The 14089-nt window shown below is 19.8% G+C and overlaps 3 protein-coding genes across 3 annotated transcripts; all 3 read left to right on the top strand.

The window, feature by feature from the left end:
- Positions 1-515: 515 nt before the first annotated feature.
- Positions 516-2076, top strand: PRELSG_0913700 (conserved Plasmodium protein, unknown function; the record flags this gene model as incomplete). The annotated part of the gene is made up of 7 exons (XM_028676566.1): positions 516-570; positions 932-1025; positions 1088-1169; positions 1272-1355; positions 1510-1650; positions 1763-1820; positions 1967-2076. 7 exons carry the CDS (start codon positions 516-518, stop codon positions 2074-2076), a joined length of 624 nt encoding a protein of 207 aa, XP_028533042.1.
- Positions 2077-4358: 2282 nt separating this feature from the next.
- On the top strand, positions 4359-7583 carry HSP101 (heat shock protein 101, putative; the record flags this gene model as incomplete). Its single annotated transcript, XM_028676565.1, has 4 exons — positions 4359-4445; positions 4576-4699; positions 4858-4946; positions 5175-7583. 4 exons carry the CDS (start codon positions 4359-4361, stop codon positions 7581-7583), a joined length of 2709 nt encoding a protein of 902 aa, XP_028533041.1.
- Positions 7584-11136: 3553 nt separating this feature from the next.
- DPAP1 (dipeptidyl aminopeptidase 1, putative) lies at positions 11137-13263 on the top strand (the record flags this gene model as incomplete). Its single annotated transcript, XM_028676564.1, has 1 exon — positions 11137-13263. The coding sequence occupies one exon, from the start codon at positions 11137-11139 to the stop codon at positions 13261-13263; it is 2127 nt and encodes a 708-aa protein (XP_028533040.1).
- Between the last annotated feature and the right edge of the window lie 826 nt (positions 13264-14089).

Below are 14089 nucleotides of genomic sequence, written 5' to 3'. Positions count from 1 at the left end.
TATTAAACAAAAGTTGTAATATTGCACAATAGAATATAATGTGCATTCCATTATTTTTCCATGAAAGAAAAAAAAAAATAAAGAAATTTCATATAAAAGAATTCTATTATGATCATAAAGTTTTCTTGAGTCCACACGATGAAATAAGAGTTAATAAAACATACTGAAAACAGGAAATTTTTTTATAAAAATACATTATATAGTTAACAGAATAAAAAATGTAAATTGGCTACATAACTGAACGTTAAAAAAAAAAAAAAAAATAGCTTATTTTTAATAATATTTAAAATTTCATAAAAAATAGGATTTAAAAAAAAAAAAAGAAAAAATAGGACGTTTTTTTTTTAAGAAAAATTTTATTTGATAAAACAATTTTTTTTTTTTTGAAATTTTTTTTTTTATTCTTTACTTTGCATAGAACTATTCTATTTTATAATTTTACTTTTTTTGTACACACATTTTTTCGATAAATATTTCAGAAACCACAAAAAAAAGTTTATAATTTTTTTTTTAAAATGTCTTACAACAAGACTTATGGGGGGCAATTTATGGGACTTAGTCCCATTGCAAGTAACAAAATTGCATTTAGATACTATAATTTTAAAAAGAAAAATATATATGTGGATATATTTATATTTTTACTATTTCTTACATATTGATAAGAACTGAAAATAAATAAATATTATAAATTTTATTATTCCATTATTTATGCATTTTAATAGTAATATTAAGTTAATAATTTTAATACATCCCAATTTTTACATATGATACTTTGTAATATTCTAAGTATATCTTTAATCTATATCATTTTATTTGAATATTTTATGGAATAATAGTTCTTATGAATTATAAGACATATGAAATATTTTATAAGAATATATAAAATTAAGCTGAAACATTTTATATAAAAATTCATAATTTTTTTTTTTAGATGAAAATGTTCAAAAAAAAGTAATCAACAAAAAAGTAGAAAAAAAAGAAAATAAAGTTGCTGAAAAAGTAATTTTCTCATTATCAGATTTAAGGTAATTAAGAATATAATTTTTAAAATTTAATATTGCATTTATTTTTTTTTCTGTTTTCATAGAGGAATAAATGTACCTGAATTGCAAAATGGTGAAATTTTTTTTTTTTGTACGGTTATATTTGATAATGATGATGTAAAATTGGTATGAAAAATATTCCTTGTTTATTTTAAATGAATAAAAAAGAAAGAAAAAAAAATACACTTCTTATAAAATTATTTAAAATTTATTTCAATTTTTATCCAGTCCATGGAAAAGTCAAATCACAATTCATCATTGGTTATAGGAAAATATTTACTCTCATCTTATTGTCTTACTTTTAGCGAAGAAGTAAAAATGCTTATATAGATGCAAAATATATCTAAATTTTTTTAATATTTTATTAAATTTTTTTTTTTTTTGTTAATTTTTTTATTTCTTTATTTCATTAAATATAACATAATAAAAATATACATCAAAAAAATCTTATTTCTTACTTTGATAGATTGTTTTATATATCCCAAAAGAATCTAATTTTGCGAGATGCTATGTATCTTGTATTACAGTTACAGAATCCGATGGAAAAAGAAATATCAAACTTGAAGGAATAGGATATACAGATCCGTTCCCAATTAAGGAATGCAAAGTAGCATAATAGAAATAATTTCATAAATTTTTTTTTATTCATATATATGAAACGTTAATGACAAAAAAAAAAAATGTTAGGAAAAAAATTAGAATAATTTTTTTTTAATCAGGTATATGCTTATGCAAACTGCAAGCTAAACACAGCAGTTGGAGCAACGGAAACACAAGGTAAATAAATATCTATTTTTTTTTAATTCAATAAACTACAAAATTTTATTTCAAAAAAAATAAAATAAAATAAAATAAAATAATAATAATACCAATGTAGCATTTACATATATATATATATTTTATTTATTTAATTTTAAATTTAGGAACTTTAAAAATGTGTGTTAAATGCGTTGAAAGTACTCATCCTTCTTTAGTTAAACCATCAAAGCCATACAATGCTATTGAGGAAATAAAACAAAGATATGAAAATTAAAAGATATTTATTAACCTTTAATACTAAGTTTACCTTAATTGTATTTTTATAATTGCATGCTTATTTACATAGGCTTTAAGGGTGATTAATGAATTATGCTTAGACTAATTAAAAAAAAAGAAAAAAATAAGAGAGGAAATATAATAAAATATTTTATTTATTTTTTTTTAAATATTAAAATTCTTTTATTTTTCTAATTATATTTTTTTATTATTCTTTTAATATATGTATAAAAAAAAAAAGGAATCATTTTTTTTTTGATTCTTAAGAGCTTTATATTTATCATACGTTATTTTATTAACATATTTTATTATATTATTTATAGAAAAATTAACTGATAATTTCTACTTGTTTTAACATAATGAAAGTTTAATTCCCTAAAAAAAAATTGACTTGTATTATTTTTCAATATAATATTAATTTTTTGCTATTATAATAGTTAATAAATGGAAAAATTTTGAAAACATGGATTTTTAAACTTCATTTTATAACATTATTTTTTTTAAATTTTATTATTCATTAAAGAAAAGAAAAAAAAAAAAAATTAGTTAATATTCCTAATCTTACTCCTTAAAGCTATTTCTCATTTTTTATTGAATCACTATAGAAAAAGAGTAATATAATAATATTTTCATTAATATAACATTATATTATTTTTTTTTCTAGATGTTGTAAAATCATTTTTATTTTTACTTTAAAGAGAAAAAATATATTTTAACTTAACATTATATCATTGTTCATTTAATAACTATAACATTTTTGATAATTATTGAATTGTATACAATATATATTTTTTTTTTTTTTTTTAAATATATTACTATAATGATAAAAAATAATTTATTATTTTATATACTAAATGCCTTATTTTAAAATTATATTTAAAAAGAAAAAAAATAAAAATTATAAATATCGCTTCTATTAAATAACTAACGACTACTGAGCATGTACTAAATTTTTAATTTTTAAATTCTGCATAAAAAATATAAAAAATTAGTTTCATTAACCTTGAAATAAAAAATATGGTAATATGTATTTGTCATGGTATTTATTTTTATTGAAAAAAAGTCAATTTTTAGAAAAAATAAATATTATTTTTTGCTAATTTTTTATAAAAGTATATTTTAATTTTTTCTAAATTACCATAATTTAACTTTATTTTTTGATAATTTTCATATTTTTTCTTTTATATTTTAATGATTTAATATAAAAAAATTAAAATTTATTACAATAAATATTGCAGTATATATAAAAGGTAAAAGTTATATTGATTCCATTTTAGTGCATGCATAATAAAAAATTAACTTATTCTAATTTTGTACTAAATTTTGTGTTGTTAAAAATTAATTTTAATTTTTTCATTTTTATTACCTTATATTTTTTTTTTTTTATTTTAATGCAATTTATTTTACAATAAACGCTCCTACTTAATTTAATGTATTATATTTTATATAGTCCTAATTTTATTTGTATAATTAATTTCTCATATTTCAATATTATTTGTATATTTTCTCTATTTAAAAACATAATGAATATATATATAATATATTCCATGATAAAATAAAAAAAGTAAAATAAAATAATAAAAGCAATTATAGTGATATTCGTATAATTGCAAGAAATTATAAAATCGTAATTTTATTTATTTATATAAAAAGTTCTTATAGACAAAATTATTAAAGAATATAATTTTTTAGTTTTACGTTTTTTAAATATTTAAATTTATAACTAATTAAATACTTTTTATTTTTATGTATTATAGATTATTTTAATTTATAATTTAAAAGTAAATAATACAATAATTATTTTTTTTTATAGATTTTATTTTAAATTTTTATATTTATTTTTTATATGTAAAATATATTATATATATATATATTATTCATTTATTTGTAACCAACTTATATAGAACAGAAATTGCAATATCAAAAGATATCGTTTATTATAGTGAAGTATCTAAAAGCTTGTGATTAATATTGTAACGAACGTTAACAATTGATTTTATTGAAAAAATTGAAAAATGATATTATAATTCATTTTTGTTTATTTGTTTTTTTTTTCTTTTGCTAGGTTTTGTTTTTATAACCCTTAAGATATATAAAATTATATTTATATTTGTATGTCCTTTTCTCTTTCACATATTTAAATATTTTCACTTTTTTTTTTTTTTATACTTTTTAAATATTTTTATAAATATGTTCTTTTTTGAGCATATGATATTTTTAATACATTATTCAATTATTTAACTATTTATTTTATTTTTTCTAATTACTGATTTAATAAAAATGATTGGAAATTTACGTAACTATATTTTTGTCATACTGTTTTTTGTTCATACATTTAATTTAACGGTTTCTTTAGAAAATAATCTGGTAATTAAAAATGAAATAAAAATTTTGAATAAAATAAGATACTATATATAAAACACTTTAATATTCTCTACATAAATATTAAATATATATATTATCTTTTTAAATTTCTTTTATTTTTATTTTCCTTTAGCAAAATAATTATTTTAATAGAACAATAAATATTTTGAACAATGGAAAAAATATAGCTAAGAGATATGGTCATAGAGAATTGAAGCCTATACATATTTTGAGTGCATTAACCAAAAGTGATTATGGTAAAAAAAAAAAATTATAAGAATATTATTGCATAAAATAAAATAAAAAATAATTACGTGTAAATATATAGGCATGCATATATGTATTAATATATGCTTTTGTTTCTCTATATATATCCTTTTTTAATTGCTTTGTTTTATTATTTTTTCTTTGATAGGAACAAATTTATTTAGAGAAAACAATATTAATGCAAGTATCCTGAAAGAGTATATAGATACTGCTTTAGAACAAACTAGAGCTGGAGCGGTATATATTATATATATATTTAATTATTTATTAATACTTTTACATATGAAAATTATTTTAATAAAAAGAAGAGAATATTAATAAATACAAATGATTTTTTTTAAAAAAAAAATTGTCCTATTAATTCTTCATGAAATAATCTTTATTCCTTTTTTTTTTTACTTAAATATTTATATTCTCAAATTATACATTTTTTTATATCGTATTTATTTTATTTTATTTTTTTAGCCTCTAGATAACAAATCAAAAATAGTAAATTCAGACGACGTAAATGAATTGTTAGCATTAGCTGAAAATGTGGCTAATAAATATGGAGGACAAAAAGTAGATGTAGAACATTTATTGAGTGGTTTAGCTAATGATGAACTAGTTAATGAAATATTTAGTGAGGTGAATTTATCGGAAGAATCAATTAAAAATATTTTAAGAAACAAATATGAATTGTCTAAAAAAGATAAAGAAAGAAAAGGTGAGAAGCTTTACATTGAACAATTTGGTACTAATTTAAATGAAAAGGTAAGAAATGGAAAACTCCATTCTATATATGGAAGAGATGAAGAAATAAGAGCTGTAATTGAATCCTTATTAAGATACAATAAAAATAGTCCAGTTTTAGTTGGACATCCAGGTACAGGTAAAACAACTATTGTTGAAGGTCTTGCTTATAGGATTGAAAAAAATGATGTACCTAAAGAGTTACAGGGTTATACTATTATAAGTTTGAACTTTCGAAAATTTACATCTGGAACCTCTTACAGAGGAGAATTTGAATCAAGAATGAAAAACATTATCAAGGAATTGAAAAATAAAAAAAATAAAGTAATATTATTTGTTGATGAAATACATTTACTCATAGGAGCAGGAAAAGCCGATGGAGGTGCAGATGCAGCTAATTTGTTAAAGCCAGTACTATCAAAAGGAGAAATTAAATTAATAGGTGCAACTACAATTACCGAATATAGAAAATTTATTGAAAGCTGTTCAGCTTTTGAAAGGAGATTTGAGAAGGTTTTAGTTCAACCTCCATCAGTGGAAACTACCATTAAAATTTTAAGATCTTTAAAAAGTAAGTATGAAGATTTTTATGGAGTACGTATAACAAATAAAGCCATTGTTGCAGCTGTTAAAGTATCAGACAGATTTATTAAAGATCGATATTTACCTGATAAGGCTATTGACTTATTAAATAAGGCATGCTCTTATTTGCAAGTCCAATTATCAGGAAAACCAAGAATAATTGATATTACAGAGAGAGAAATTGAAAGATTATCTTATGAAATAAGTACTTTAGAAATGGATATTGATAAGTTATCTAGAAAAAAGTATAATAGTCTAATTAAAGAATTTGAAGAGAAAAAAGAAGAATTACAAAAATATTATGAAGAATATGTAATAACAGGAGAAAGATTAAAAAAAAAAAAGGAAGCAGAAAAAAAACTAAGTGAACTCAAGGAATTGATACAAAATTACTTATATTACAATAAAGAGCCTCCATTAGAATTGAAAAAGAGTATAGAAGAGGCACAAAATGAATATATAGAAATATATAAAGAAACATTGGCCTATGTTGAAGATAAAGCTCACAATGCAATGAATGTAGACTCAGTATACCAAGAGCATGTATCTTATATTTATTTAAGAGACTCTGGTATGCCACTTGGATCTTTGTGCTTTCAATCATCAAAAGGTGTTTTAAAATTATATAACAGCTTATCAAAATCAATTGTTGGAAATGAAGATGTAATTAAGTCATTAAGTGATGCAGTTGTAAAAGCTGCAACTGGAATGAAAGATCCAGAAAAGCCAATAGGAACTTTCTTATTTTTGGGTCCTACAGGTGTAGGTAAAACAGAGCTTGCTAAGACACTAGCAGTTGAATTATTTGATTCTCGTGATAATTTGATTCGTGTAAACATGTCAGAATTTACAGAAGCACATTCAGTTTCTAAAATTACTGGTAGTCCACCCGGATACGTAGGATTTAGTGATTCTGGTCAGTTGACTGAAGCTGTTAGAGAAAAACCTCACTCTGTTATTCTTTTTGATGAATTAGAAAAAGCTCATTCAGATGTTTTTAAAGTTCTTTTACAAATATTAGGAGATGGTTATATTAATGATAACCACAGAAGAAATATTGACTTTTCAAATACCATTATTATAATGACTTCCAATTTAGGTGCTGAATTGTTCAAAAAAAAATTATTTATGGATGCTGATAGATCAGATACTCCAGAATATAAAAAGGTATTTGATGATGTTAGAACATCACTCATTAAAAAATGTAAGAAATTTTTTAAACCAGAATTTATTAATAGAATTGATAAAATTAGTGTATTTGAGCCTTTAAGTAAGAAAAATTTACGTAAAATAGTTAGATTAAGATTTGAAAAATTAGAAAAACGACTAGAGCAAAAAAATATCCATATATCTGTATCCGAAAGAGCAGTTGATTATATAATAGATCAATCTTATGACCCAGAATTAGGAGCTAGGCCAACTTTAATATTTATTGAAAGTGTAATTATGACAAAATTGGCTGTTATGTATGTTAAAAAGGAATTAGTAGACGACATGAATATATATGTTGATTATAGTGATGAATCTGATAATTTGGTTATAAATCTTTCTATGGATTAATTGGACCATTTATTTTAAATGTATTTTTAATTACAGAAATTTTAGAATGTAAAAGAGGTAAAATATAGTTGCTTAGTGTAAATTTTAAAAAAGGGATATTTTAAAATTAAATGAATTAGGAACTTTCTCAATGAATAAAGTATATGATTTTGATGAACTAAAGAAATAAAAATAAAATAAAAGATAACAAGGTATATATACTTTTAAAGTATTGAAAATATATTACGTTTTTATTTGGAAATACTAAATAAAAAATTACAATATATAATATTTGTAATTTAAAATTCTGTAATTTAGTTTTCATTTTAATATATATATATATATATAAATTTGAAGTCACATTTTCTTTATATTTTTTTTTTATTTTTAATTTTATTTAATTTTAAATTATAAATTTTTATAATTAATCAGTTTTTTTATTTTTTTTTATTTTTAAGTAAATTTTTATTTATTGCTATATATTTATAGGAGAATTTTTGTTTTTCAATTCCTAACTTATTTTGTCCAACTTCTTATTTATAAATTTTTCTTTATTAATTTAAAATTTTTTTTTTGAAAATTAAACTATCAAAGTACATTTTTTTTCATATTCTTTGTTAATCTATGGAATTATAGCTTTATTAAATTATATTATTTTTGAATAATAAACATATCTTCACAATGTGTAAAACAATTTCATTCTTTCTAGTATATAAAGCAAAAGTAAATAATAAAAAGTAATTGTTTTATACTTTTCTTTTTCTTTTATCTGAAAATTTATGTTCAGTAAAAATAAAAAAAAAATAGCAACATATTTAAAAATAATATTGCTCCAAATAATCTTTATATTCTGTGATATCATTTTTTTTTATTTTGCATTAGAAAGTTCTATATATTAATAACACTACTATTACTCTTTATATTAATTAAAATAATGATGAAAATGATAAGAAGCCATATTATCATTTATAAATTAATATTTAAAATAATAATAAATTTGTTTAAGTTATTATAAATACAAATGGAGATAAGAATCAAAATAACCTCTAATATATAAAGAAAATTTAGTTGGGAATAATATATATATATATGCAATTTAAGTATTCCAAAAAACCATTAAATGTATTAATTATTGATTTAAATGACCTAATATATTTTTACTGTCTTTAACTCTTTAAAAGTTTACTGTATAACATAAAAGAAAATTGAAGGAAAAAACACTAAAGAAAAAAAAAATTGAATTATATAAAAGGAAATTATAAAATTAAAAGTATATTTATTGATGATAATGAATACAAAAATATATGAATAACATAATAATCAAAAAATAATGAAAATAAAAGAACACTGTTTATATGTAAATGCAGCGATCATTATATCTATACAAAAAATGAGATTTTTTTTTTGATTTCATCACTTTCAAGCATAGCTAAATTTATTAATTTCATTTTAGAATATAAAGTCTAGAAGAAGCATTAAATTTAATATTATTTATGCTTTTATTTTAAACATATTAAATTTATGCTAATATAAATTTTTTTACTAAATAATATAGATTACAGAAATCCTTTTTTGTATTGATAAGATATATAATTACATAATTATCAAATAAAATCTTTTCAATGTTATTTTTAAAAAAAGAAGTATAATATCAATTAAAAAGAAGCGAAGTTTTTGATCTATTAAAAGTATTTTACAATGAGATTAATGCATTTATAATAATTATAATAATATATTGTTTTTCTAACGAATTTTTTTATAAAAATTAAAATTTTCGTTTTATTATTTTAGATTAGATACTCATATATAATTCCATCTTACATAAAGTTGTAATAATTCCATTTTATAAACTTCAATATATGATATATTTTTTTTTTAATATGAAATTTCATATACATAACTTCTTTGTTTTTTAAAGTAGAAATCATCAATTTCGAAAATCAAAAGTGATTTTTTTATAAGATTTATGTCTATAACTTTTTTAAGTCTACTAAATAAATTTTAACTACTAAAATGAAAGGGTATAGTATTTATTCAGTTCAAGATATTCATTTTTTCTTTTTTATTAATTTAATATATTAAAAATAAAAAGAAACCATAAGACAATTTAAATATGCTGATCATATTTAAAAATTATGAGTAATTCATATGACTTTTAATTCGAATTTTTGTTCATTTATATTACTAATTATCTCTTATTTGTTAGAAGATTAATAAAAGAATAAAAAATAAATGAAAATTAAATAGTAACTTACGATAAATTATCTAAAATTGTAAATTACGTTATTACTTCGAAAAAAATTTATTTATATGAGTGAGAAATGTTATTACCAGTGGTTTCATATTTAAGAAGTAATTCTACATATATAAAAAATATATTAATAAAATTTTTTTTTTTCGCACATATATATACAATTATTTTACATTTCATTTATTTCTCTTATACATAAAAAATACTATTTTTATTTTTTTCTTATTAAAAATATAAGAGTAATAACTCTCTTTTAGAATTTTTAAAGCAATTGTATATATTATTTTATGTTCATCCTGTATTATAGTTATTTTATGCCAAAAAGAAAAAAAAAATATATATATTTGGTATTGTTAAATTTATAGAACTTTAAAAAAAAATTTTATAACAAGCGTTCTTATATTTTTATAAATTTTCTAATGCATGCTTATTAAAAGGTTACTTCTGAAACAACCATCTATATATATTTGTAATATTAAAATTTATGATGAAAAAAAAAAATTCTTCCCACTTTTTAATATTTAGTAATTAGATGGAAAATAAAATTTAAATATTTTATTTACACAAATTATGAATATTCAACAATATAAAAAAAAATTATTTTTATAATTTTTTTTTTTTTTGGGTAGCTAGCTATGATTATTTTTCGGTGACATTAAAAATTATTAAAATGTGATAAATAATTCTATAAGATTAATGCTTTAATATTCTATATATAAAGATAATTAAGTGTTAATTATCAATTTTACATGATTTGTAGCTTTTAAGTATTTTCCTTTAATTTTTGTTTAAAAGATATATAAATATAAAGGAACTTCAAGATTTTATAATTATATATATACACTTCCTCAAAAAAAATATTGAGCTCTTTTTATTATTAACGCATTCATATATTTCTATATTTTGATATAACTAATAAAAAAAAAAATAGTATAAATAAATAAAAAATCATATTTTTTGTTACAATTTTTGAATGAATGCTTAATAAAAATAAGATGCTTAAAATACATTCTCTTTTAATTTATATAATATTTATTGTAAATTTATAATTTCTGCTTTTTAATTCAATTTTTATTTGTCAATATTGAAAAGATTTCCATGAAAATGTAAATATACATGCGTTATAAGAATTAATACGATTATAAATCATGTCATTTGCCTTTTTTATCATATTACATAATTGTTAATAATGTAATGAATAAATAATTACGTAATATTAGATTTTAAATATATCATTTTCATAAAATTTATTTTAAATCTATATTTTTTTTTTTGAAGTATTTATTCTTTTTTATTTATAAATAAAAAGAGAAAAAGTAAAAAATGAGAAAAGCGCAGAACGCTTCCATTCTCATACTAGTTTTATTAAATATTTTATATGTGAAATTTATAACAGCCGATTTACCTATTCATGTAGAAATAAGGCATTTGATTGGAAAATGGAAAATTTTAAGAACAAAAATGTCTCCTACTATATCTACTTGTGGTTCAAATCAACCCAATAGTAATGTAGATAATGTAAAAATAAAAGATTATAAAAAACATTTAATTGATATGAATTATGAATTTGTTTCGGAATTAAATGTAATATTATCCGATCATTTTGTCTTATATGGTGATATTTATGACACAACAAATAATGAGCATAGAAAAAATTGGAAAGTTTTGGTAGTATATGATGAAGATAATAGAGTTATTGGTACGTGGACAACAATATATGATGAGGGATTTGAAATTAGAATAGATAATGAAACATATACAGCATTAATGCATTATGAACCAAATGGAAATTGTGACCAAATTACTAACAATGACACATTGGACTCTAATGGTGAAACAAACTGTTATGTTACTAATTATAATAAAATACGATTTGGATGGTTAGATATGTCACATGAAAATAATCAGCAATATTTTGCATGTTTCTATGCTGAAAAAGTTTTTTATAATAGTGAAGATTTAAATAGTTACAATTCAGAAAATCCTTATGTGAATATTTCTAAAGATAACTTAGAAAAATATAATAATTTTCTGGAGAATGATTATGAACATAATGAAATATATTCACATAGTTTTATATTTAATAATGAAAATAACTTAAGAAAAGAAGATGATGATCATGATGAAGAGAGAAAAAATCATCAAATTTCAACATTTTCTAAAAAAAAAATAGAAAATTATAATGAAAATACTGAGTTAAATTGGCATAGGGATAAGCATCATGGGAAAAAAAAGAAAATAAATAAAAATTTGAGTGCTCATTTAAAACAAAAATATGCATGTCCTTGTAGCTCACACGAACAAATACAAAATAAAAAGAATAAGGGAAAGTCCTTTAGTGTTGTCTCTCACTCTCTTATAGAGTTAAATTATAAAGGAGATGCATATTCTAGTAATATGTTAGAAACAAGAGAAGCAAATAATGAACTTGATTTAAAAAATTATGAAAATATAATAGACGTTCCAAAAAGAGAGTTAGAAATAGATGAATTACCTTCTGCATTTACATGGGGAGATCCTTATAATAATAATACAAGAGAATATGATGTTTTAAATCAATTAAAATGCGGTTCTTGTTATATTGCTTCTCTATTATACGTTTTTAAAAGACGAATTGAAATAAGTTTAACAAAACAATTCGAGAAAGAGTATTTGAATAACTTTGATGATAATTTATCAATACAATCAGTTTTATCATGTTCTTTTTATGATCAGGGTTGCCATGGTGGATATCCTTTTTTAGTTTCCAAGCTTGCCAAATTACAAGGAATTCCTCTTGATAAATTTTTACCTTATACAGCTAAAGATGAAACTTGTCCATATAAGGTAAATAAAAATTCCAATGATTTAAATAAAATCAATAATGGATCAGGAAAACTTAGAGAAATAAAAGCGTTATTTAATGAAAATAGGCATAGCTACACAGATGAAGCATATGATGACGATTCCATAAATTCAGATTCTAACAAATGGTATGCAAAAGATTATAATTATATTGGTGGTTGCTATGGGTGTAATCAATGTGATGGAGAAAAAATTATGATGAATGAAATATATAAAAATGGTCCAATTGTAGCATCTTTTGAAGCAACACCCGATTTTTATAATTATGAAGATGGAGTATATTATGTAAATGAGTATCCTCATGCAAAAAGATGTTCAGTAGATACAAATAGTCTTAATGTTTTTAATATAACTGGATGGGAGAAGGTTAATCATGCTATTGTTATTGTTGGGTGGGGAGAAGAAATTATAGATGGGAAAAAATATAAATATTGGACTGCTAGAAATAGTTGGGGTAAAAATTGGGGTAAAAATGGTTACTTTAAAATTATACGAGGAATTAATTTTAATGGTATTGAAAGCCAGACAATTTATATTGAACCTGATTTTACAAGAGGTGCTGGCGCAGTAATTTTGGATAAAATGAAAAAAGAATTAAAGAATTAAGCTTATTTATATATTTTTTTTTTTTTTTTTTGTGTGCAAATTTTTAAGGCCTTAATCAAAAAGGAACTTTTTTTAATAAACATTTATACATATATATAACATATATTAAATTTTCTTATTTTTATTAACTCAAATGAAAAAAAAGTATTAAAAAAAAATTTAGTTATGCAAAAAAAAAGTTTACAAAAACGAGTAAAATAAATAAAATTATATTTTGAGAATAATAAAAAGACAAAAATGATTAGTTAAATAAAATAATAGAAACATTTTATTTATAGAAGTATTTAAATTTTTATAAAAGCAAAAAAATATAAAATTTTAATGTTGATATAAATTAAATTAACCCAAAGCTATATTATGTTATATTATGGTATACTATCTTTATATTCAATTAAAATTTGTGTTTTTTTTTTTTAATTGAATTGCTCACTTTTGTATCAGAATTATTTCGTTTTAGAAAATATTATCATGAACCTTATAGCACTCACCTGTTTTCACATATTCAAAAATCAAATTAAGTTTGTAATTAAATTTTATAGTATCGATTCATTTTATTAAATGATATAATTTGTGTTCACACATCTTAATTTTGCATATTTGAAGATTTGATGAAAAAATAAAGTCATAATATATAGTGAATAATTTATTTTTTCTATGAATATCATTTATATATATAATAATTAAATTTTTAATATTTAGCATAATGAAAAAATTAAAAAAAAAATGAGAGTATTTTAAAATGTGCATTATAATAAATAACTTGAATAATTTTAGAGAGACAATATAATTAAGGGACAAATAATGTAGTATACTTAATTGTATAATA

Source organism: Plasmodium relictum (genome assembly GCF_900005765.1).
Source record: "Plasmodium relictum strain SGS1 genome assembly, chromosome: 9".
Classification (NCBI taxonomy): Eukaryota; Apicomplexa; class Aconoidasida; order Haemosporida; family Plasmodiidae; genus Plasmodium; species Plasmodium relictum.
Note: the sequence above shows the minus strand (reverse complement) of the source record. Positions and strands in the feature narration are given on the sequence as shown.